Source organism: Amblyraja radiata, chromosome 3 (genome assembly GCF_010909765.2).
Source record: "Amblyraja radiata isolate CabotCenter1 chromosome 3, sAmbRad1.1.pri, whole genome shotgun sequence".
In the NCBI taxonomy this organism is placed as follows: Eukaryota; Metazoa; Chordata; class Chondrichthyes; order Rajiformes; family Rajidae; genus Amblyraja; species Amblyraja radiata.
Genome location: NC_045958.1, coordinates 89,423,059 through 89,448,993, shown reverse-complemented (window position 1 = coordinate 89,448,993; position 25,935 = coordinate 89,423,059). Strand labels below are relative to the sequence as shown.

General features: G+C 41.7%; 1 protein-coding gene across 6 annotated transcripts in view; it reads left to right on the top strand.

The window, feature by feature from the left end:
* The window catches only part of nek1 (NIMA related kinase 1), a 157,173-nt gene that overhangs the window by 123,620 nt on the left and 7,618 nt on the right, over positions 1-25,935 (top strand). For all 6 annotated transcript variants that reach the window (XM_033018293.1, XM_033018294.1, XM_033018292.1 and 3 more), the window contains 4 exons: positions 1,375-1,523; positions 2,286-2,527; positions 17,877-18,010; positions 25,317-25,449. In XM_033018293.1, coding sequence (XP_032874184.1) covers positions 1,375-1,523; positions 2,286-2,527; positions 17,877-18,010; positions 25,317-25,449 — 658 coding nt within the window. The remainder of the gene's footprint in view (positions 1-1,374; positions 1,524-2,285; positions 2,528-17,876; positions 18,011-25,316; positions 25,450-25,935) is intronic.

Genomic DNA, 25,935 nt, shown 5'->3' with positions numbered 1-25,935 from the left:
GGTCTCTGATGATAGTGGCTGCCTTTTAAGGCAGCAGCTTTTTGAGGCAGTGACGCTTGTTGACTGGATAATATGTGAATTTGATGCTTTCAATTTTTGTCCAGCTTTCGACAACCCAAGATGGGTGATTGGCTGACAGGTTAATGGTTTACATATTTACATAGTGGGATGTTGGATTAAAAATGATCTAATGTGGCAAAGAGTTGAGAATGTTTAATTGTCATATGTACCGAAAAACTAACAATGACATTCTTCCTTGCAGCAGCACAACAGGTCTGTACGCATAATACTCATAGACAACATAATAAAGAAAAGTTCAATAAATTAAAGAAAACAATGTTAGTGCAAATAAAAGCCCAAAGTCTGTAGTGCAACCAAGACAGTTGATAGTTTGTAGTTTAGTTGGTGTTTGTAGTGTTCAAGAGTCTGATAGTTGTTGGGAAGAAGCTGTTCCTGAACCTGGACGGCGCAGGGTTGTTTCTGATTAGATCTGTCTCCATGCGCTCATTTGGTCAGTTATTTCAGGGATTATTGCTGATGCTTTTCCTGTTTACAGTGCATATAAATGGTTTAGATAGGGAGCAGACTTGTGGATTGAACTAAGAAACAATGCTGTCTAAATTGGAAATTTGAAACAAGTTGAAAAGGATGTCAAATGGTAAGGGAAAAGCAATTAAAGTAGTTTTGTTAACATAAAAGATTGGCTTATCTGCAGTTTTGTTCTAATCATTTGTTGATTCAGATGTCTTTACTTAGACTGTAAGTTTGTTGGAGAAGTGGATAGGATGTTTGTAGGCCTGGACAATTGGCTTTGTTCTCAAGGTCAAGTAGCTGTTTCCAGTTGAACACCTGCATAACTGAAAAAAAGTGTCACAGTTGAGATCCCAATGTGTGCCAGACTAAATGAGCTGATATATTCCCCTCCACCCCCCAACACATTTAACCATCTTAGCCATGTGTGTACACGATGAGAGGGGACCTCATTGAAACTTAGCAAATAGGCCAGGATAGAGTGAATGTGGAGAGGATGTTTACACTAGTGGGAGCGTCTAGGACCAGAAGCCATAGCCTCAGAATAAAAGGATACATGTTTAGGAAGGTGCTGAGGAGGAATTTTGCTAGTCGGAGGGTGGTGAATCTGTGGAATTGATTGCTACAGAAGTCTGTGGAGGCCGTCAATGGATATTTTTAAGGTGGAGATTGATGACAGATTCCGGATTAGTATGGGTGTTGGTATTAGTATGGGGAGAAGGGTTAAGGGGGAAAAATAGATCTGCCATGATTGAATTGCGGAGTAGATCCAATGCTCCTATAACTTATGAATTTTTTTCCTTTTTGAAGATAAACTGCACCATATATTTTCTTTCGCTACAGATGCTGAGGACCTGCTCTCTCCCTGACCTCAATAAAATGTTCAAGACATACATGGACGACAGTGTACCAGATGCCCCCGAGGATAATCTTGAACTAGACGATATAGAAGATGAGCCCATCAAGGACGAGTATCATTCTGATTCCGACACGTGCGTTTGTAATTATCTTGATTTTACTTTTCAAAAAAATGTTTTTAACTTAATTCACCACATCAGAAATTGTGGAAAAAGGCTCCCATTCCAAATGCCTCGTTTGGGTCGTTGGATCAGAAAGCTTTAATATAGTTATTTTAATCTTGTATTGAATATGACCATTGAGCACTGCTCATTTTTGAATCGACTATTGCAAAATGTTCCCTTTATTTAATGATTGAAATCTTTTTCAGAAGACCTTCCTGGTTCATTGTAAATCAAAGAGACAATTTGCGCTAGACCATTGGTTTGTTGCTACACAGTGCGATCCCTCTCTGCTGTTCTCTAGACTTTAGCGATACATTAGGAAACAGGCCCTACGGTCCACCAAATCCACGTCAACCAACGATTCCTGTATACTAGCACGGACCTACTGACTAAGGACAATTTACAATTATTTTTTTACCAAAGCCAAATTAACTTATGAACCTGTACGACTTTGGAGTGTGGGAGGAATCCGGAGCACCAGGGGAAAACCCACGCGGTCATGGGGAGAACGTACAAAACTCTGTACAGACAGCGCCCGTAGTCAGGATTGAGCCCGAGTCTCTGGCGCTGTAAGGCTACTACTGTACCGCTGCGCCACTGTGTCACCCACTATACATGAACTTCACTTGGGCCATAGACCACGTAGTCAGAGATCAATTTTCCATCCTAATCCTGGGGGCAATTGTTGAATTTGAAGAAAAAGTGATCATTGTAATGATCCGTGTCTTGCAGCTTGTTTGGAGAGGCGGACACGGATGATCTGCAGGAACTTCAGGCATCCATGGAGCGTCTGTTACATGAGCAGCCCAGTGAAGAATTCAGTGAAGAGGAAGAGGAAGTTGCTTCCAATTCAAGTCCTCCCGAGGGAAGTGTTTATAATGTGGAGTCCTCGATGAATGGTGCCGAGGGAGAAGAAGATGAAAACCCAGCAAGTAGTAGTGACCAAAGCGCTATTCATGAAGAGTGGCATTCAGGTTATTTTTGCTATGTTTTTTTACATTACACCATTGCAAGGCACCTGGTGAATACAATGTCTAATGCTAGAAATAAGTGATCGTTATTTAATTAGAGTTTGATTTTCACAATGTTTTGCACAATACTATCAAGGTGGTGGTGAAGATCATTTATTTGCATTCAGGCAGATATATTTTGTGTTAATTGATTGTCTATCATGATTATCTTGATCCAATATCTTTTGCACGACGTGGAATTTTTGGATAGGAAATTGTGCCTTCTATAAAAAAAAATCACAAAATTTGTCACATGTCTTCATATGACTAACGTCATGAAAATTAATATACTGCGGGCAGATCATTTAAGATGACGGTATACAGTCTTTGTAACAGTGACAGTTCTGCTTATTGCTGAGCACATCTTTGCAGTTGTAGCTTGAGATTCTTAAGTGCTTTCATTGAAAACATTGATGTACTTTAATGGGTGACATTTGAATGTCAGTATATTGAACTAAGCTTCAAAATAAGTTTAATCATGGATTGGTCACACAGAGAATACAATTGTTAAGCCCACGGCCTATACTGAAGCAATTTGTAATTTCCTATCCCTGGACCCAGTTAAGTATGCATTTTTTCCCTTACCCTGCATTTATCCAAGTCCCTCTTGAATAGCACAATGTAATCTGCCTCCATCACATCTGCAGGCAATGCAGACCAGATACCAACCACATGCCGTGTAAAAAAGGCTTCACTCATATCATTTTTGATTCTGATTTCCACCAGGTATTAACTCCAAGACAAAAGCATTAGATGTAATCTGTACAGCCTCTGGCTGGATCAATCAAGAGGGACTGAGGGTCACCCTTCTGACATTTGTCTGTCAGCTGAAATTCGTTTTCTCGCATCAGAGATTTGTTGGCATATAAGCCATGATCCTAACAAGTGGGCCCACACCATTCAACCTCGATGCAGACATGAGTCGAGCAAGGGTGCTTCAACAGAGACAAGGATCTGCAGATGCTGGTGTACAAAAGAAGTAACTCAGTGGGGCACAGATGGTATCTCTGAAGGACATGGATAGGTGCCCTTCGGGTTGGGACCCTTCTTCAGACTGATTGTAGTAGTGGTGAGGAAGGTGGAAAGGAGATGGAGGCAGGACAAAGCCTGGTCAGTGATAGATGGATACAGGTGATGGGTGGGGGTTGGGAGAGTTGATTGGCAGATATGTGGACAAAGGCTAGAGGTGGGAAGGAGACAAAAGCGGAAGCAGTGAGAGAGGGTCTCACAGATCTCCTGTCGGAGGGCGGAGAACCACTTCAAGGTAGGCATACCTTAAGGAGATTTTGCAGTGGAGCAGTAAAATGGAGACACGAGGAACTGCAGATATTGTTGGCCCAAGGCATTTTCTCAACCTTCAGCATTCTATCTCCAACAAGATTCCCACTGAAGTGAAAATTATCTGCAGGACATCCAGCAGTCTGAAAAATCTGCCTGTGTGGCGCCACTAAAGTCTTGAGCACACTGGTTTAATATAGTTTTACTGTATCATGCATACAACACCGATCAGTTTGCTGATTGCAGCTTTCCTGATTTTTTTTCAGAATCTACCCTTCCGTTACAATTCCTAATTGACAGCTCTGTATGGGATGTTGCACATTTCCTCTGTACTGGAGATTAATGGATAATACATATTCAATTAGTCAGCCATCTCCATATCTTTCATTTGGCAGATGAGATTCTTTTAACTTGGCATTGTGCTCAGCATATACAGTGCATTCAGAAAGTATTCAGACCCCCTCACTTTTTCCTCATTTTGTTACATTACAGCCTTATTCTAAAATGGATTAAATTCATTTTTTTAATCATCAATCTACACACAATACCCCATAATAAAAAAGCGAAAACAGATGTTTAGAACTTTTTGCAAAGTAATTAAAAAGAAATAACTGAAATATCACATTTACATAAGTATTCAGACCCTTTACTCAGTACTTTGTTGAGGCATCTTTGGCAGCGATTGCAGCCTCAAGTCTTCTTGGGTATGACGCTACAAGCTTGGCACATCTGTATTTGGGTAATTTCTGTCATTCTTCTCTGCAGATCCTCTCATGCTCTGTCAGGTTCGATGTACAGCTATTTTCAGGTCTCTCCAGAGATGTTTGATCGGGTTCAAGTCTGGGCTCTGGCTGGGTCACTCAAGGACATTCACAGACTTGTCACATAGCCACTTCTGCATTGTCTTGGCTATGTGTGAGGGTAGTTGTCCTGTTGGAAGGTGATCCTCCGCCCCAGTCTGAGGTCCAGAATGCTCTGGCGCAGGTTTGCATCAAGGATCTCTCTGTACTTTGCTCCGTTCATCTTTCCCTCGATCCTGACTTGTCTCCCAGTTCCTGCCGCTGAAAAACATCCCTACAGCATGATCCCCACAAGCTTCACCGTGATGAGCGGTGCCTGGTTTCCTCCAGATGTGATGTTTGGCATTCAGGCCAAAGAGTTCAATCTTGGTTTCATCAGACCAGAGAATCTTGTTACTCATGGTCTGAGAGTCATTTAGGTGCCTTTTGGCAAACTCCAAGCGGGCTGTCATGTGCCTTTTACTGAGGAGTGACTTCCGTATGGCCACTCTACCATAAAGGCCAGATTAGTGGAGTGCTGCACATATAGTTGTCCTTCTGGAAGGTTCTCCCATCTCCACAGAAGATCTCTGGAGCTCTGTCAGAGTGACCATCGGGTTCTTGGTCACCTCCCTGACCAAGGCCGTTCTCCCCCAATTACTCAGTTTGGCCAGGCGGTCAGCTCCATGGAGAGTCCTGGTGGTTCCAAAGTTCTTCAATTTAAGAATGACGGAGGCCACTGTGCTCTTCGGGACCTGCAATGCTGCAGAAATTGTTTTATACCCTTCCCCAGATCTGTGTCTTGACACAATCCTGTCTCGGTCTACAGACAATTTCTTTGTCTTCGTGACTTGGTTTTTGCTCTGACATGCACTGTCAACTGTGGGACCTTATATAGACAGGTGTGTGCCTTTCCAAATCATGTCCTATCAATTTAATTTACCACTGATAGACTCCAATCAAGTTGTAGAAACATCTCAAGGATAATCAATGGAAACAGGATGAACCTAAGCTCAATTTTGAGTGTCATAGCAAGGGGTCTGAATACTTATGTAAATGTGATATTTCAGTTATTTCTTTTTAATTACTTTGCAAAAAATTCTAAACACCTGTTTTCACTTCTTAATTCTGGAGTATTGATGATAAAAAAAATGAATCTAACCCATTTTAAAATAAGGCTGTAACGTAACAAAATACGGAAAAAGATAAGGGGTCTGAATACTTTCTGAATGCACTGTATATGGTGGGCCGATGAGCCGGGTCGTTTGCTCTACTATAGTGTTTTATTATTTATTACCTACACTCACTTACCATATAAGACAAATGCTCATGTAGCTAAGGTTTACTTTGTCTTTTGAGTTTTAATTCCCTATTTATCTTTTGGTCTTGATTTTTTTTGTATTCTTGCAGCCTTCTGTCCAGCTACTTTCCTTTTCCACAACTTTTCTTTAGGTATCAAGTTATTCCCAGCCTTTTTTTAGCTTGGAATTTTGTTTCTGGTTTAAATGTATCCTGTGTATTCTGAAAGAACCCTTTAAATGTCTGCCATTACATTTCAACTGACTGATGCCTTAAGCTAATTTGCCACATCATACCTGAATAAGGATGGAGAAAATTATTTTTGTATTTCCCTGCATAGAAAGAGGCCATTGGACTAATTGAATCTATGCCCCAGCTTAAATACATGCTGAACACTCCCACTCTTCCAATTGTTTTCCTATAACCTATCGGCGCAGTGGCACAGCAGTAGCATTCACAGGTCCCCAGACCCAGGTTCGATCCTGACTATGGGTGCTGTCTGTACGGAGTTTGTATGTTCTCCCTGTTTTCTTCGGATGCTCCCTTTCCTCATACATTCCAAAGATGTGCAGGTTTCTAGGTAAATTGGCTTCTTTAAGCTGTAAAAATTGTCCCTCGTGTGTTGGATAGGGTTTGTCTATGGGGTGATTGGGTTGCTCGTTGGTTGGCACAGACTCGGTGAGCTGTATATATAAAGTCTAAATCTGTTATTTGCCAACTTCCCCGCCCTCAATTCTTCTGCCACCTACAGCAGTTGGGACAATTTTCAGAGGTCAATTAATCTAACAACGTGTCTTTGGGATATGGGAGGAAGCGAGAGCATCTGGAAAAGACTCGCATGGTCACGGGGTAAAAATTTCATACCGATAGCATCCAAAACCAGAATCATTCCTGGCTGCTTGGAGCTGAGCGGCAACAGTTCTCTCTGCTGCTGCACCATCCTCCAATAAACTACACTAACCCATTAAATATTGGCCTCTTCCTCAATATTAGACCGTCGTTTATGCCTCTTCCAGACTGTTGAATTGTTTTGGCCACTTAACTTTAAGAAGTACATTTTAACCCTGGTTGGACAGCGAAATGAGGAGAAACAGTTGCACAATCTCGCTTGTAGCTTATATCTTCCAAAAAATCCCAAAATAAGTGATTTGTTCACAATGGTGGCAGAATAAATTTTCTTTTGTGAATTTGTCACATTCATAGATTTAATCTGTTTTGGAGTAATTTGTCGAGGCAGCGTAAGGTGTAAATGGAGTCAATGGAAGGGAGGTTGGTTTGTGTGATGGTCTGGGATGCAACCATAATTCTGTGCAATTTCTTGCGGTCTTGGATGGAGCTGTTCCCAAGCCATGTTGTGATGTATCCCCATAAAAAGCTTTATACGGCGCATCTGTAGAAGTTGGTGAGTTGTTGGGGACATGCCGAACATATTAATCCTTCTAAGGAAGTAGAAGCGTTGGTGTGCTTTCTTGGTCATTGCTTCAATAAGGGTGGTCTAGGACAAGTTGCTGGTGATATTTACTCCTAGGAATTTAAAGCGTTCAACCACCTCTACTTCGATGCAAACCGGGGTATGCGTCTGCTTGGGTAATAAAGCCTGTCAAGTAATATGCAAGAAAGTTTGATTTAAGATACCAATCTGATGGGATCAAATGCTGAAGGTAAACAAAAAATGCTGGAGAAACTCAGCCGGTGAGGCAGCATCTATGGAGAGAAGGAATAGGCGACGTTTCGGGTCGAGACCCTTCTTCAGTATTGTCGGGGAGGGGGGTGGGAAAAAGAAAGGAAGAGGCGGACACAGTACGCTTTGTGGGAGAGCTGGGGAGGGGAAGGAGGAAGAAAGCAAAGGCTATCTAGAAGTAGAGGTTCATACCGCTGGGGTGCAAACTACCAAAGGGAAAGATGAGGTCAAAGGCTGACATCAGTTTCAAGGGGACATTCGGTTGAGTTTTAAATACGATGAGATTCAGATCCAATGAAAATCTTATTTGCAGCAGCATCGCAGGCACCTAGATTCAGACAATACATAAAAACATAACTTGTACATAAATTACTCATTCTACAGGATAGGGAAAGAAAAAGACTGTATTTTAAAAAAAATGAAGACTAGACATGAGTGCAAACAACAGTTAGAAAACAAGTCCATGGTAGTGCAAGAGGTGATCTGTAGTGTCCTGTTGCAGAGGTAGGATTAGGGTTGTGAAGGTCGGTTCAAGAACCTGATGGCTGTAGGAAAGTACCTTCCTGAAACTGTAGTGTTCAGTTCTGGGCACCATGTTATAGAAAAGATATTGTCAAGCTTGAAAGGGTTCAGAAAAGATTTACGAGGATGTTGCCAAGACTAGAGGGTGTCAGGCAGCATCTCTGGAGAACATGGATTGGTGTTATTTTAGGCCGGAACCCTTCTTTAGACTGGAGGGAAAGAAAGCTGGAAGAGCGCAGGGGAGGCAAATAATAGGTTGATACAGGTAAGGAGGGTTTTTTGAGAAGCAAATGGTTGTACAACGGCCAGAGATGAAAAGGCAGGAGGAGTACGACAAAAGGATTGAAGGGTAGCGAATTGTAAAGCTAGAGGAAGGAATGTAGGTGGACCACTCAACAGATCAAAACCCATCTGTACAGAGATAAACAGACTTAATGAATCAACCCAATTGCATAACCTGTATTCATTTTCTTTATTTCTCTCTCTCTCTCTCTCTCCCCACAGACACTGCCTCACCTGCTCAATATTTCCAGCATTTAGCTTATTATGATTTACTTTCTTCAGCATTTGCTTTTTGCTGTTCAATTTGACATAGCCATGCAGGCAGGCTCGCATGACGTTGAATCGAGAGTCCTTTGAGAAAGAAGGAACTGCAGATGCTGGTTTACAAAAAGAACACAAATGTGCTGGAGTACCTCAGTGGATCAGGCAGCAACTCTTGAGAACATGGATAGGTGACCCTTTGAGTCGTAAGGGTCCCGACCTGAAATGTCACCTATCCATGTTCTTCAGAGATGCTGCCTAACCCGCTGAGTTACTCTGGCAGTTCTGTTTTTTGTTAAATGAGAATCCTATGAATTGGTTGACTCTGGTTCAATATCACGCTAGCCTGCATGATATCTACAAATGTGGTGTTACATTTGGTATTTGGTGTCTTTGATCGAGGATACAAGTGAAACACTGTCAGATGTGATTGTGATTGATAATTACTTTCCAGCTGAATCACCAGTTATTGGACTTTTTGTTTGGTGATGTCACCATTTTGCCCCAATGAACCGTCAGGAATGATGACCTTAGGGTGGAATCTAATGCTGTGTGTACGGTCAAGTGATAATTATCAGAAAATGAGAGCATAGAGAAAAATGTGATGCTATAATGGCAGAATGGAGGGAAAGAGGAATTGTGGTATCACATGGAGTTTCATACACCTTTGAGTCTTTGCCATCATAAAATAAACATTATTTTGGTAAATTCAAAGTAATATCGATAATAACAATGTCGACTGAATAATGATATCAAGTGAAGTCAACTTTATTTGTCACATACACATACAAGATGTACAGTGAAATCAAAGTGGCAATGCCTGCGGGGTTGTGCAAAAACTACAGAACAGAACCAGAATCCAATCATGAGCTGCATTCCTCACAGTGGTTTATCACTCCCTTCTGTATATATATTTCCTGTGACAGATTCAAAGGTCCTAATCCTGACCAGTGTGGAATGGTGGCAGGTGATGCACAAACAAGTGATTGGGCTGCTTGTCTGAACCAAACTAAGTGGCCAGTCTATCCATTGGAATTAAATGTCATTCTGACACTTCTACAGTAAGTTATGTTTGTAGATGTGCTGGTACCTCAAGGTTTCACGGTCAAGGTCAGTTTTTTGTCACATGTACCAGTTAAGGTACAGTGAAATTTGAGTTACAATACAGCCATACTAAGTGAAAAGCAACAAGACACACGACCACATAAAAGTTAACATAAACATCCATCACAGTGGATTCCACATTCCGTATTGTATCTCTGTCCCCACTGCGGCCTAACATCATGTGATGGAAGGCAATAAAGTTCAATTGTCTTCCTCTGTTCTCCCGCGGTCGGGGCTGTCAAACCATCCGCAGTCGGGGTGATCGAAACTCCTGCGTCGGGGCAGTTGAAACTCTCTCAGCGGCATGGAGCTCCCGATTCGGCCTTTTCTTACCAAATGCCAAGGGCTTCAACGATGTTAAAGTCACAGGCCCCACGGTTGGAACTTTGATCCCTGGCAAAGGGATCGCAAGCTCTGTGATGTTAAAGTCCCGCAGACACCCACGGCTTGGAGCGCCGGGTCGGTCTCCAGCAAAGGCCGCCAACTTCACGATGTTAGGCCGCAGTGGGGACAGGGATGCGATACTGAAAAAAATCGCATCTCCGTCGAGGTAAGAGATAGATAAAAAGTTCCCCCCCCACATAAAACAAACCAAGGAACACTAAAACACTTTGAACACATACTAAAAATAACAAAAAGAAGAAAGGACAGATTGTTGTCGAGGCAGCCACTGCTGGTGGCGCCACCCAGTGTACTTGCAGCAAGAAATAATTATCCCACTACTGGTCTCATAGTCCGGAAACATGGACTCATTATTTAGCGACCCAAGTTCAAATCCCACTGCAGTTCTTGGAGAATTTGAACGCAGAAAGTTTATTCTATATTTAATGAGGTAACCTTTAGCACTAATGATGATCTTGTAGCTAACATCCTTTTGAGAAGAAAATGAATGCTGCCCACTCTGGCCCAATTGTGATTCCAGATCCATTCTAATGTAGTGTGGAATGTCCACACTATTGAGGGGCTGTGCGATATCAATAATAATACTGGCCTGCCAGTGTCGCCTTCATCTCAAAGAAAACTAGTTGAGCTCACTTTACTGATCAGCCTTTTTAGAGACTAGAAAAGAGTTAATATGGACATGTACTAGAATATAAGGGTGGAGCAGCTTCCTGCAGCTCTTGTGCGTTGAACACGAGAGTGAAATAGTCATATTAACATTTTTAGAATTAATTTTTTTAGAATTAGAAACATGTAGTCAGTGAAAATATTGACATTGTTGATTTACAGAGACATGGCTACTAGCAGAAGATGAAGAGTTGAAGCTAAGCTGGTTTAACATGTTTCGTAAAGATAGAGCTGGTAAGTTAGTTAGAGTATGAGTATGATGGACTAGAGAGACGACAGGTATGGAACTGGAGGTGAGTATGGCTGCAGAAGAGGGAGATTATCTACAAGTGATGAGGTTAACAGGAGTAACAGTTTGATAACCAATTTCTATCACCATCCCTTTACAAATATTTAGAAGGAAAGTTACAGGAAGGATCTCCCAGAAGTGGTGAGATGGAAGGGAGTGATGCAGGCGTAACAGTTTCTCCTCAGATACCAATGACTGGTTCTTAACTGGGAAAATGCTGCATGATATGTAGTTACAGTTAACCCTCGTTATAACGGACCACAGGGAGCAGGGAATAATGTCTGTTATTGCCAATTGTCCACTATAACTGAGTAAATGGGGTGAGTTTGTAGAGTGCCCTCCATAATGTTTGGGACAAAGGTCCATCATTTATTTATTTGCCTCTGTACTCCATAATTTGAGATTTGTAATAGAAAAAAAATCACATGTGTTTATAGTGCACATTGGCAGATTTTATTAAAGGCCATTCTTATACATTTTGGTTTCACCCTGTAGAAATTACAGCTGTGTTTATACATAGTCGTCCCCCACCCCCCACCCCCATTTCAGGGCACCATAAGGTTTGGGACACATGGCTTCACAGGCGTTTGTAATTGCTCAGGTGTGTTTAATTGCCTCCATCATGCAGGTATAACTCAGCACCTTAATGCAGGTATGACTCAGCACCTAGTCTTTCCTCCAGTCTTTCCATCACCTTTGGAAATTTTAATTGCTGTTTATCAACATGAGGTCCAAAGTTGCGCCAATGAAAGTCAAAGAAGCCATTATGAGACTGAGAAACAAGAATAAAACTGTTAGAGACATCAGCCAAACCTTAGCCTTACCAAAATCAACTGTTTGGAACATCATTAAGAAGAAAGCGAGCACTGGTGAGCTTACTAGTCACAAAGGGACTAGCAGGCCCAGGAAGACATCCACAGCTGATGACAGAAGAATTCTCTCTATAATAAAGAAAAATCCCCAAACACCTGTCCGTCAGATCAGAAACACTCTTCAGGAGTCAAGTGTGGATTTGTTAATGACCACTGTCCGCAGAAGACTTCATGAACAGAAACACAGAGGCTACACTGCAAGATGCAAACCACTGGTTAGCCACAAAAATAGGATGGCCAGGTTACAGTTTGCCAAGAAGTACTTAAAAGAGCAACCACAGTTCTGGAGAAAGGTATTGTGGACAGATGAGACAAAGATTAACATATCAGAGTGATAGCAAAAACAAAGTATGGAGGAGAGAAGGAACTGCCCAAGATCCAAAGCATACCACCTCATCTGTGAAACATGGTGGTGGGATGTTATGGCCTGGGCATGTATGGGTGCTGAAGGTACTGGCTCACTTATCTTCATTGATGGTACAACTGCTGATGGTAGTAGCATAATGAATTCTGAAGTGTGTAGACACATCCTATCTTGTATTGTATTGTATTCAAATTTATTGTCATTGTCTCAATTAGAGACAATGAAATGAATTTTCCTTACAGGCAGTATCATAAAAATAAATAAATAATAAATAATAAAACATATTAAAAATAAAATTGAATTAAAAAAAGAAAAGCACAAACACAGAAAGTCCACGACACAACATAACATAAATGGCACCAAGGTGAGGAAGGCACCATAGTCCAGCCAGCCTCCCCTCTGATCTTCCCAGATGTTCATCCGTGGTCTGCTCAAGTTCAAACAAATGCCTCAAAACTCATTGGCCTTGCGGTTCATTCTACAGCAAGACAATGATCACAAACATACTGCTAAAGGAACAAAGGAGTTTTTCAAAGCTAAAAAATGGTAAATTCTTGAGTGGCCAAGTCAATAACTCGATCTGAACCCATTGAGCATGCCTTTTATATGCTGAAGAGAAAACTGAATGGGACTAGCCCCCAAAACAAGCATAAGTTAAAGATGGCTGCAATGCATAAACACTGCTGTAATTTCTACATGGTGAAACTAAAATGTATAAAAATGACCTTTATTAAAATCTGACAATGTGGTGCACATTGTCAGATTTTAAAAAAGGCCATTTTTATACATCATTTATTTATTTGCTTCTGCACTCCACAATTTGAGATTTGTAATTTAACCACATGTGATTTTTTTCTATTACAAATCTCAAATTGTGGAGTGCAGAAGCAAATAAATAAATGATGGGTCTTTGTCCCAAACATTATGGAGGGCACTGTACACTATTGGAAAAACAACCAATACACTAAACAAGATGCCAAATAAACAGGAAAAGACACAAAATACATAATACTTTAAACATTGTAAATACATTTCATTTACATTTTGCCAATATGAACGCACACCTGGGTTACAACAGATTTTGACTGCTATATCCGGAATCTGTTGTAAAGAGGTCTGTAATAACGAGGGTTGATTGTATTGTTTTCTCATAAAATATTAACTGTTTTTCTCTCACTCAGATGGTGTATAACCTGCCGAGCACGTTATCTTATTTTACCATTTATTGCTCCTTTTGGTGCTGGAATGAACAATTGTCCTAAAATGCCTTTTTGTAGGGCTAATGGACTTGAAGTGCACTCAATGTTCTTTCAATGAATCTGCCAGTCAGTTTGCACAAACAGCAACACAAAGATAAATTAATCTTTTTTTTCTGTTGTTGTTGTTGCTCTGCTTCTGTTATGGGAGAACTGCTGGCTGGCACAGAGTGGAAGCTACCTGCTGCTGCTGGAATGGTGTGAGCAGTAGAGGGAAGGGGAGCCTTTGCATAAACGTCATAGTCATACAGTGATACAGCATGGAAACGGGCCATTAGACCCAACTTGCCCACAGCGGCCAACATGTCCCAGCTACGGTAGACAAATGCTGGAGAAACTCAGCGGGTGAGGCAGCATCTATGGAGCGAAGGAAATAGGCAACGTTTTGGGTTGAACCCCTTCTTCAGACTGATGTGTGAGGGGGGGGGGGTGGGAGGGAAGAAGAAAGGAAGAGGTGGAACCAGTGGGCTGAGGGAGAGCTGAGAAAGGGAGGAGAAAGTAGGGACTACCTGAAATTAGAGAAGTCAATGTTCATACCGCTGGCGTGCAAACTGCCAAGCGAAATATGAGGTGCTGCTTCTCCAATTTACAGTAGTCCTCACTTTGGCCATGGAGGAGGCCCAGGACAGAAAGGTCGGATTCGGAATGCGAGGGGGAGTTGAAGTGCTGAGCCACCGGGAGCCTCGGAGGGAGGAGGAGAACTTCTTCAAAGTAGGCATACCTTGAGGAGATTTCGCAGTGGAGTAGACAAAATGTTTAAGAAGGAACTGCAGATGCTGGAAAATTGAAACAACACCAACAACAACAACAGAAAATCGAAATGTCCCAGCTAAGCTAGTCCCACCTGCCTGCTCTTGATCCATATCCCTCCAAACCTGTCCAATGTATGTACCTGTTTCTTGAATGTTGGGATAGTCCCTGCCTCAACTATTTCCTCTGGCATCCTCCTCTAAAAGCAATTTGGATAAATATATGAGGCGAGGTTGGGGTGATGGGTGTCTCCAAAGGTGATCATTGTGCAGTTTGCTTAATATAACATCCATGGTCAGTATAACAGCATAATGTGCAAGACTCTAGAGAGAAATACTTGGAGCTAGAGAAGATCAAGTGGGATATGATGGTGCAGTATGTGAGGCATTGCATGAGCTCAAAGTACAGTGGTAAGTTGTAATGTTTAAGAAGGAACTGCAGATGCTGGAAAATCGAAGGTAGACAAAAGTGCTGGAGAAACTCAGCGGGTGAGGCAGCATCTATGGAGGGAAGGAAATAGGCAACGTTTCGTAAGTGGAAACTTGTACCACACAAATACCAAATAAAGCAACTTTTTTTTATAAAACCCCAGCCGATTAACTAATATCCTTTCACATTCTGGTCAGCAAATGATTTTTTGGGAACAGCTCCATCCGTGACCGCAAGAAATTGTGGAGAGTTGTGGACATAGCCTAGACCATCACACAAACCAACCTCCTTTCCATTGATTCCTTCTGCACTTCACGCTGCCTCGGCAAGGCCACCAGCATAATCAAGGACCAATCTCGCTTTGGACACTCCCTCTTATCCCTTTCCCATAAGGCAAGAGGTACAGAAGTGTGAAAACGCACACCTCCAGATCCAGGGACAGTTTCTTCCCAGCTGTTATCAGGCAATTGAACCATCCTATCACCAACTCGAGAGCGATCGTGACCGACCATCTACCTCATTGGAGACCCTCTGACTATCTTTAATTGGACCGTATCTGTATACTGTGGACAGCTTGATTGCAATCATATATAGTCTTTCCACTGACTGGACAGCAAGCAACAAATATATTTTTTACTGTGCCTTGGTACACGTGACAATAATATTAAACTAAACTAAACCTGCTTTTGAAATCCCACAAAAATATCCAATCAAACAAACAAGTGACTGAATTATAACATGCCTCAAACCAGCAAAATGTGTGACTTTAAAATGTTTTTATTTTTGCGGTGTCCAGTGGGAAGTGTGTAAGTATAATTTCAGTTATCTGCCAAACATCTGTCCATTCCTTGCTCCTAATTCTGCCTTTCCAAGTTACTAGTAAATCAGTTTTACAAGCTCAAGACCAGTGGCACCATATTATTTTAATCATTACCCTTAAGATTTTGAATGTACTAATAAGATTTATCCTGAGTTTGTTATTTTATGGTCTTTACATCTCGAAGGCCTACTCTCAAGCACTGCAAGGTTCCTGTATAGTGCAGTAATTAAAATTATGTGCTTCAAGTATTGCCACATGCAGATCACTCACAGACCATAGAACATAGAATAATACAGAGTAGGAACAAGCCCTCAGCCCACAATGTCTGTGCCCAACATGATGCCACTATCCCTTATCTCCCTGCACACAATCCATATCCTTCCATTCCCTGCACATCCAAGTGCCTATTCAAAAGTCTCTGAAATGCCATTAGTGTATCTGCCTCCACCACCACCACCCCTGGCAACAAGCTCCAGGCACCCACTGTTCTTAAAACAAAAACAAAAAAGTTGCACATCTCCTTGAAACTTTGCCCTTCTCACCTTAATGCTATGCCTTCTAGTATTTGATATATTTCTATGCTGGGAAAAAGTTTCTGACTATCGACCCATTCTATATCTCTGATAATTTTATATACTCTTATCGGGTCTCCCCACAAAATTCCAATGGGAGATAAAACCGTTTCTGAGCACAGAACTAAACATGCAGGCAATCCGTAAACCACAAGCCCTATTAGAAGGAAGTTTTTTTTCCTTCCAGTGAGTAATGAAATAGCCATGAAATAGATTTTCAGCTGAATCACACAATTCTCATGAGCACTGATATGTGAATAGACAGCTAATTAGCAGCAGGGCTAAAGGTTACAGTGTGATAGCGATAGAAGTGAGTGATTGTTGTGTGCAATATTTTTCTATAACATGAAATGCTGGGGTCATTGTTTCATATGACCTCAGCTTGGAGGACAGAAATCTTCCGTCAGGAGATTAAATGGCTCGAGAAAAGGCTTTCATAAAGTGGAGATTTTGGTGAGAGGAATAGGGTTTGTGAACAAGGGCCTCTTATTGTTGCCAGGACTGTTGCTGAGACTGCTCAATCTCTCCCTATGCCAGGACTTGAGGGCCTGAGCTACAGGGAGAGGTTAAGCAGGGTGGGACTCTACTCCTTGGCGTGTTGGAGGATGTGGGGTGACCTTAAAGAGGTGTACAAAATCATGAGAGGAATATATCGGGTAATCGCAGAGTAGGAGAGTGGAGAACCAGAGGACATAGGTTTAAGGTGAGGAGAAAAAGATTTAATAGGAACCTGATGAATAACTTTTACGCAAAGGGTGGTGGGTGTATGGAACGAGCTGCCAGAGGAGGTAGTTGAGGCACGTGCTATCTATATGTTTAAGAAGCATTTAGACAGATATATGGATAGGACGGGTTTAGAGGGATGTGGGCCAAATGCAGGCAAGTGGGACTAGTGTAGATGGAACATGTAGGTCGGTGTGGGCAAAATGGGGCCGAAGGGCCTGTTTCCACGTTGTACGCCTCTGACTCTATGACTTCATACAGAACAGTCATTAGAAATATTGACTCTAGGTTCATGTATTGTAATATTGTTTTGCATTTTATGCTGTTATCTTTAAAGAATAATTCATGAAAATAATCAAATAGTTTTGATTGGGATATGTGTTTAAGCTTTCACTGAGAAATAACTTGAATATCCATCTCCAGCAACTACTTCAGTCTGTCCAAAGTGAATAGTAGAATTAAACAAAATATTATTTTGCAGCTGAAGAACGTTAGCCTTCATGATAAAAAGCCATTTATCCAGCAACAATGGTGTTTCTGTCTGGATTACAGTCAAATGTGCTGAACTGTGGAAAATCCCCAATATAAACCACTAGACATTACCCGTAGCTTCACTTGTTACCAAATCTAATCTAATCTCTTAATTTGTCTTTCCTTAATAATCCCCAGCTATTTTATAACTGCAAAATGTTGGCAAATTCACTCTCCTTTTTCCTTTTGCCGCTAATATCACTGCAGCTAGTGTGACATTTACAGCTGTAGACCTGCTGACAGCATGAATGGCCAAAGTACCAATGAATGAAATTTGCAATGGTTTGTAAAATAATCCCTGTGAAATTAAACTGTCTGCTGTAATTGAGCTACTTTTGAAGTTGCAGGAAGGGCACTGATCTGAATGTGTTTATACAGGTGGGTGACCTTTGTGACTATTGCCTCAAGGTTTCTGCTTTTGCAATTTGTGCAGATGACAGTGAGGAAGACGTTGCGGGTGAAAGTGCCGAGTTTGACAGTGTTTTCAGCAGGCTTGAAGAACTGCGAATGACTCTGGAGCAAGAAATGGGCTTTGAAAACTTCATTGAAGCTTACAACAAAGTTAAGGTGGCTACTTCTCTATATTTCCCTTTGATATAGAATGGCATGGTTTTAATTGCTAAGATGTAGCTTTTGAGTCATCAGTTTTCGGGTTTATTATTGTCACGTGTATTACAATGTGACAACAATAATAAGTGTAAAAAGTATTTATTTCACTGAGCTACAGAGAAAAGCTTTGTTTATCTATATAATCAAATCAGATAATATTATAGATGAATACAATCAAGCAAACCCGAATACAATAGGTAGAGGGAAGTTTGCAAAATGTACTTCTCAGCATAGACACAAAGCTGGAATAACTCAGCGGGATAGGCAACATTTCTGGAGAAAAGGAATGGGTCGAGATCCTTCTTCAGACTGGATAGGGATAAAGGAAACAAGAGATATAGACGATGATGGGAAGAGATAGATAAAAGATATGCAAAAAAGTAACAGATAAAGGAAAAGGGCCATTGTTAGCTGTTTGTAGGGTGAAAACAAGAAGTTAGTGCGACTTGGGTGGGGGAGGGATAGAGAGAGAGGGAATGCCGGGGCTACCTGAAGTGAGAGAAATCAATATTCATACCACTGGGCTGTAAGCTGCCCAAGTGAAATGTAGTGCTTCTCAGCATTGTAGTTCCAAGGAAAAAATCCAGGGTCCTTATTCAGGTAGATTGAAGAATCAGGCAGTATCCTAGCTTTATGGAAGGACCGTTCAGAATCCTTATAACAGAAGCCTTATAACTGAGGTGCGCGCTTCCAAGCTTGCGTATCCACTGCCCGATGGGAGTAGGGAGAAAAGAAAATGACCGGGGTGGGAAAGGTCTTTCCATCTTCAGAACTTGAGCATTAAACATTCACAAACTGAGTCCATAAATGCGAATCTTCATAAGATCCATCTTTGGTGTCAGTACCCAGTGACATTGGTTTAAATGTTTTGGCTGTCAAACTCTGATAGTTTATTTCACTGATTCAAATCGGAGACAGGGGGAAGGGGGGAGGGGGAGAGAAAAATAAAGTACTTGTTTGATAGTACTTTTAAATATTGTGCTATTGTCCCTTCTTCATAGTTTGAACAAATCCCCAAAAGATGTGAAAGCCAAGGCATTAGGGCAAAATTTTATTTTCTTGGATGTTCTAATCAATTTAAAGTATAGTTCAAAATTATCCTTTCAAAGCCACAAAAGTTGAGTGATCTTTAATTCTCACATGATTCAACCATGATATGTGGCCAAATACAAATTATTGAATCGCTCACTACAGCCTAGATTGTCAAACCTTAAAGCTGGAGATGAAAGATCTTTTTCAAAATTAATGCAAGATTTGGTGCGAATTTGTTTATGCACAGAAGGTAAAGCCAGTTAATTATAAGTACTTGATAGGATGGATAGAAATGAATGATCATCTTTGCAAATGAGGTGGGGGGGGGGGGGAGGACTTTAACCTTCATAGAGCTGGGATCTTGTGGGACAATGTCAGGAAGTGTTTCTTGACCTGAGGTAGTAGAATTCTGGAAGTCTTTCTCTCACCCTGCTCCCCTCCGCCTCCCCACTACAGAAAAAAACAGTTTTATGACAGTTGAGAATTACGAAGTGGGAGTTGCATTTTTCTGTGCTGAGGGCCTTTGGTCAAGTTGAATTTGTTGTAATATGTACAAGTATGGTTAGGTGCAGGTACAATGAAAATCTTTCTTGCAGCAGCATCACAGGCAATGCACAAAAACATAAATATTACATAGATTACACTAATTCTAATTAACATTGAAAAGAAAAGACTACAAAAAGAAGACACGCGTGCAAAACACAATTAGAAGACAAGTGCATAGTAATTCAAGAGGTGGTCCGTAGTGTTTAATTACTGAAGTAGAATTAGGATTGTGCAGGTCGGTTCAAGAACCCGATGATGGTGGGAAAGTGGCTGATGCTGACCCTTGAGGTCAGCAAAAAAGGGCGGCATGGTGGCGCTGCGGTAGAGTATCTGCCTTGCAGCACCCGATACCTGGGTTCAATCCTGACTACGGGTGCTGTCTGTTTGAAATTTGTACGTTCTCCCTGTGACTGCGTAGGTTTTCTCCGGGTGCTCCGGTTTCCTCCCACACTGCAAGGACATACAGGGTTGCATGTTAATTGCCTTCCGTAAAAATTGTAAATTGTCCCTAGTGTGTAGCGTAGTGCTAGTGTATCGAATGATCGCTGGTCGGCACGGACTCGGTGGGCTGAAGGGCCCGTTTCTGCACTGTTTCTCGAAGGTCTAAAGAGGGCATGGCCTGGATGATGGTTTAGTTTAGTTTCCAGACACAGCACGGGATCAGGCCCTTCGACCCACCGAGTCCGCACCAACCATCGATCCCCGTAGACTAGAACTGTCCTATGCACTAGGGACTATTTACAATTTTACCAACACCAGTTAACCTACAAACCTGTACTTATTTGGAATGTGGGAGGAAACCGGAGCTCCTGGAGAAAACCAATGCGGTCACAGAAAGAACGTACAAACTCAGTACAGACAACACCTATAGTCAGGATCAAAACCGGGTCTCTGACGCTGTAAGGCAGCAACTTCACCACTGTGCCGCACCTATAGATGTGACTTTTGTAAGGCAGGGGCTCATGTGGATGCTTTTGATGGTGGGGAGTGCTGTGCCTGTGATGGGCATGTAAGATGGAGTAACGATGCAAATCTATTGGAGCAGCCTCACAAAGCTGAATGGTCTGCTCTTGTTCCTACATTTCCAAAGGGATGAATGAAGACATTGAAACTTGATTTAGGAGACATTTAACGATGTGCTAAATTCTTGTAATGGTGCTGTGGGGTGTGACACATCTTGTTTTAGTCAATTATCAAGTATAAAGAGCTGTGTTTTGAATTTTTTCCAAATAAAATGTTTTGGAGTTTCTGAAGGCGTCTCACGTCAATTGGATGTGATGTTTCAAACCTTGAAACCTTGAAGCAAGATAAAGCAACATGCATGATGTTTACATTAGTTCTGTTTTTTCTAATGCCATTAGGAAAATGATTTGGTAGTTGACGGCATCGGTTTGTCTATTAAAGCATTCACCTTCATTTTAAATTAATCTCGGCTCCTTTTAGATTTGTAGATTTGTACAACCTGGAAACAAGCCCTTCAGCCCCACATCCATTTGCACAAGTTGCCTATCAAAACTAATCCCATTTGGCCCATACCCCTCTTAAACCATTACATGTCCCTGTCCAAATGACTTAAACATTTCACATAATCCATTCACGTTCCAAAGACATACAGGGTTGTAGATTCATTGGCTTCTGTGTGGGATAGAGATTAGGGACCTTAAAGATAGACACTTTTCATACCTCTAGTTTCTCACTACCCTGACTCTCAGTTTGAAGAAGGGTCTCAATCCAAAACATCACCTCTTCATTTTCTCCAGAGATATTGCCTGACCCGCTGTCTTACTCCAGAATTTTTTGTCTATCTTCAGTATGAACCAACCTGCAGCTCCTTCCTGCACTTCTAAAAGGCATTTACATACGATGTTAATTAATGAACACAACTTTTATGTCAGTGGGTACCAATGTGGTGAAACTAAAGACAGTGTCATTGTAGGCCACTTGGTTCTTCATGTCCAAGATAGCTTTCACAAAGTTAAATTTCAAATAAATATTTAATGCACTGGTCAGATAATGGTACCATGCTTGAGGGCGGAGGAATCATTTGTAAGTTGCAAAATGTGCATCTGGCACAGTTTTTTCCCCTTTAAATCAACTCCACCAGTTTTCAGTATGGATGAGATGGCCTTATCCTTAAAAGATAAATTTGCTCTGCTTTTCTTTCACTGGGCATGCCTCCAAAATACAAGAACACATGTAATGCTGCCTCATGATGAATTGAACTGAAAATCTGCAGGGCTCACTTGAATTTAGAGATGGATTGGTATGTGATCTGGTACAATACTAACTCTCAGTAATTAGTCTTCAAACTGAGAAACCATTTGAGTACCACATTTATCCAAGGAACTGTGTCTTTGAACAGAAACTGGTATACACTGGGAATAGAAAATAAATTAGTTTAGTGGAGAGATACAGCCTGGAAACAGGCCCTTCGGCCCACCGAGTCTGCGCCGACCAACAATAGGCCCATATAATTGTTCTATCCTACTGAGAGATAGGCACAAATTGCTGGAGAAAAGGAATAGGTGACGTTTCAGGTCGAATTCATTGCCACCGATGGTTTAGGATGTGGAGATTGATAGGTTCTTGATTAGTAAGGGCGTCAAAGAGAAGGCAGGAGAATGGGGGGTGTGGGGCAAAAATAGAACAGCCATGATCAAATGTGTCAGTGCCAGAATGGAGCAGTGTCAATGAGCCAAATGGCCTCATTCTGCTCCTATGTCTGATGGTCCAGCAACCATGATTTTTGTGCCAGCTCCCGAGGTCATGATTTTCAAACAAATTTATTCTCCATCGCCCAGTCGGTACTGCATTAAAGGAAGTGATGAATTTTATCACCGATGCCTGCCTTTGCTCCCAAAATATGAGAGGAGGGCCATGTTTTCCAGGCTTTCGCTGCGGTTATTTTTCCTGCAGTGCATTGTGATGCAGCAAGGTCAAGAAGGCAGAGAACCTGTTGTCTGCCAAATGTTCACTGTGAGGCCAATCCTCTGTATGCTTCAGTGAAAATGTCAGTGATGGCTTGGAGCTCACTCAGCCTTCATTTACATGCAAACGTTTTCATACTTCAGCACAACCACTGAATTTTGTCTGACCTTGGTTCTGGCGTACAGTCACCAGGAATTGAACATTTTATCATTAGTTCTGAAGATTAACGCTCCCATGGGAAATTTAGTGGGGGTTGGGTACAACATTGTAAGATGGCGCACAAGCCAAGCGACTCTTCGTGTGCTGGTTACACAAGTGGATCTACAATCACGCATTACAATCGTTCCACTCTTTTAAATCTCTACTCCAACAGCAGCTTTAACTCATGAGAGGAATAGATCGGGTACACACATAGTCTTTTGCCAAGAGTAGGGAAATCAAGAACCAGAGGACATAGGTTTAAGGTGAGGAGGGGAAAATGTAATAGGAACCTGAGGGGTAACCTTTTTGCACAGAGGGTGGTTGATGTACGCAATGAGCTGCCACTGGAAGTAATTGCGGCAGGTACTATCACAACGTGTAAGAAACATTTGGACAGGTACATGGATAGGATAGGTTTAGAGGGAAATGGGCCAAACAAGTAGGTGAGGCGAGTGAAGGGACAAGTTGGCCGGTATTGGCAAGTTGGGACGATGGGCCTGTTTCCACACTGTATGACTCTATAATTATGCTCTTCTTATCTTGCACAAAACAGTTTTCCATTTATCCTGCATCTGTACACTGTGAATGGTTTGATTGTAATCATGTATAGTCTTTCTGCTGACTGATTAATACAAAAGCTTTTCACTATACCTCGGTACATGTGACAATAAACTAAACTAAACATTGTGGCAAAATCGATTGAGACACATTGGGGAAATTACGCAGCCAAGTAATATAATAAAAAGGAACTGCAGATGCTGGTTTATATCAAAAATAGACACCAAATGTTGGAGTAACTTAGAGTCATAGTGATACAGTGTGGAAACAGGCCTCGGATTCCTATTAAATATTTTCCCCTACACCTTGAACCTACGTCCTTTGGTCCTCGATTCCCCTACTCTGGGTAAAAGACTTGGCAGAGAAAATTTCTCAATTTTCTCCAGAGATGCTGCCTGGCCCACTAAGTTGCTCCAGCATTTTGTGTCTATCCTGCCAGGTAATACGTGAATGGATATAGGTGAGGGGGGGGGGGGGGGTATTATGTAGGCAGATGGTGGACAAAGGCCAAAGGTGAAAAGGCAGATGGTGTGAGACAAAGGGATGGAAGAGTGGCAAATTGTGAAGCTAGAGGAAGGATTGAATGGGGAGAAATTGGTGCAAGTCCAGGTGGGGCACAAGGGAGAAGAGGAGGGTGGGGGGGGAGCGGTGTTGGTAGGGAGAGGATGGGCTTTTGTAGTTATCTAAAATTGGAGAATTCAGTCTTCATACCCAAGCGGAATATGAGGTGCTGTTCCTCCAGTCTGCATGTAACCTCACTCTGACAATGGATGAGGCCTAGTACAGAAAGGTCAGTGTGGGAATGGTTAGCATCCGAGAGATTCGGTAGGCCTTGGCGGACAGAGGTGATTTTGTTTTCTCGTTGTCCCTTGCCCTGCTAGCTTTATTGGCTTCCAGTTAACAACATCTTGATGTTAAATTTTTTGTAATTATCCAATGTTTTCGCATCTTCCCATTGCCTCACAACTCTTTACTAATTAACAGCCTATTTGATTGGGGTGGCGCAGCGATAAAGTTGTTGCCTTACAGTGCCAGAGACACGGTTTTGATCCTGACAATGGGTGCTGTCTGTACAGAGTTTGTACATTTTCCCTGTAGCCACGTGAGTTTTCGCCAGTTGTTCCAGTTTCCTCCCACATTCCTAAGATGTACAGGTTTGTAGGTTGATTGGCTTCTGTAAATTGTCCTTGGTGTGTAGGATAGTGCTGATGTACGAAGATTGCTGGTTGGCGTATACACGGCGGGCCGAAGGGCCTGTTTATGCGCTGTATCTCTAAACTAAACTAATCCCACGACATGATGTATCTCAATGATTCAATGATACCTTATTGACACATGAGCCTAGGTACAGTGAAATGCTTTGTTTTGCAGACAACCCAGTAAAATCATGTAGCAGACCTCACCAGACCAAGTGTTCTGGCACCGACAAGGTTACAAGCATATTTTGTACTCCTCTAATTCTGATCATGTGATCATCTCAAATTATTCATCTGCTAAAGCTCGTTTTACTGGCAATAACGCTGTTAATCATTCTGCCTCAACCTTATTTGCCCCCTCAGGACAGTCTATAAAGCCTGCAGCTTTGAGCAAGTGTTTGATCATTGGTTCTCGTATCCTCTCGTGCAGCTCGGTGTAAATATTTGTTTGACGCCACACCTCAAGTAGTTTGGAGATGTTTCACTCTGTTGGAGGAGTTGTACCAAATGGAAAATTGCTTTTCTTGCATTTATTGGAGATTAAGCACGGTATCTTCCTTCAGCCAGTGAAGCCATCGATGAACTGCACTTCAGTGCAAGTGTGTATTTGTCCTATCTCTGATAACAATAATCAGTCTGAAGAAAAGTCCCGACCCAAAACGTCACCGTGCATTAGGTCACCTGTTCTCCAGCGATACTCCTTGACCCGCTGAGTTACTCCAGCACTTTGTATCTTTTTTAATTTACTATTTATACCTGTTATACGTTGGAATATTCAAATAAATTTTGTTTTTCTGGACCAGGCAATACATGAGGATGAAGATGAAAACATTGACATAGGCACTCCTATAGTCCAAGTCATTCTGGGTCCTCAGTTTGAGCACTTGTACTCAAAAATCCTCCACCTTGTTATGGCAGATGGAGCTTATCAAGAAGGCAAGTATCTCTTTGTTTCTATTTACCATTTTTGATAGTCGCTTTTGATAGTAACTTTGTAGAGATGGGCAGCGCTTAGACATACTCTGTCTCACAGCGCCATAGATCTGGGATCGATCCTGACCTCGGGTGCTTTCTGCGTAGAGTTTGCAGTGTGGGTTAACTCCCACAATCCAAAGACGTGCGGTTTTGCAGGTTAATTGGCCACTGTAATCTGCCCCTAATGTTTAGTGGGTTCACTGGTGCAAGCAGGTGATCAATGGTAGTCATGGACTTGGTTGGGGAAGGGCCTGTTCCATTCCGAATCTCTAAACTAAAATAAATTAAAATAAGAGTAATTCATAAAATACATATTTATATCCCAGGTCTAATCCAACATGTTACACTTACTAACATTTTTAACACTTAATATTTTCCGAAATATTTTATGCTAGCTATGTACATCTATACATAACTAAAACTCTGATCTTGTTATCTTCCTGTTTG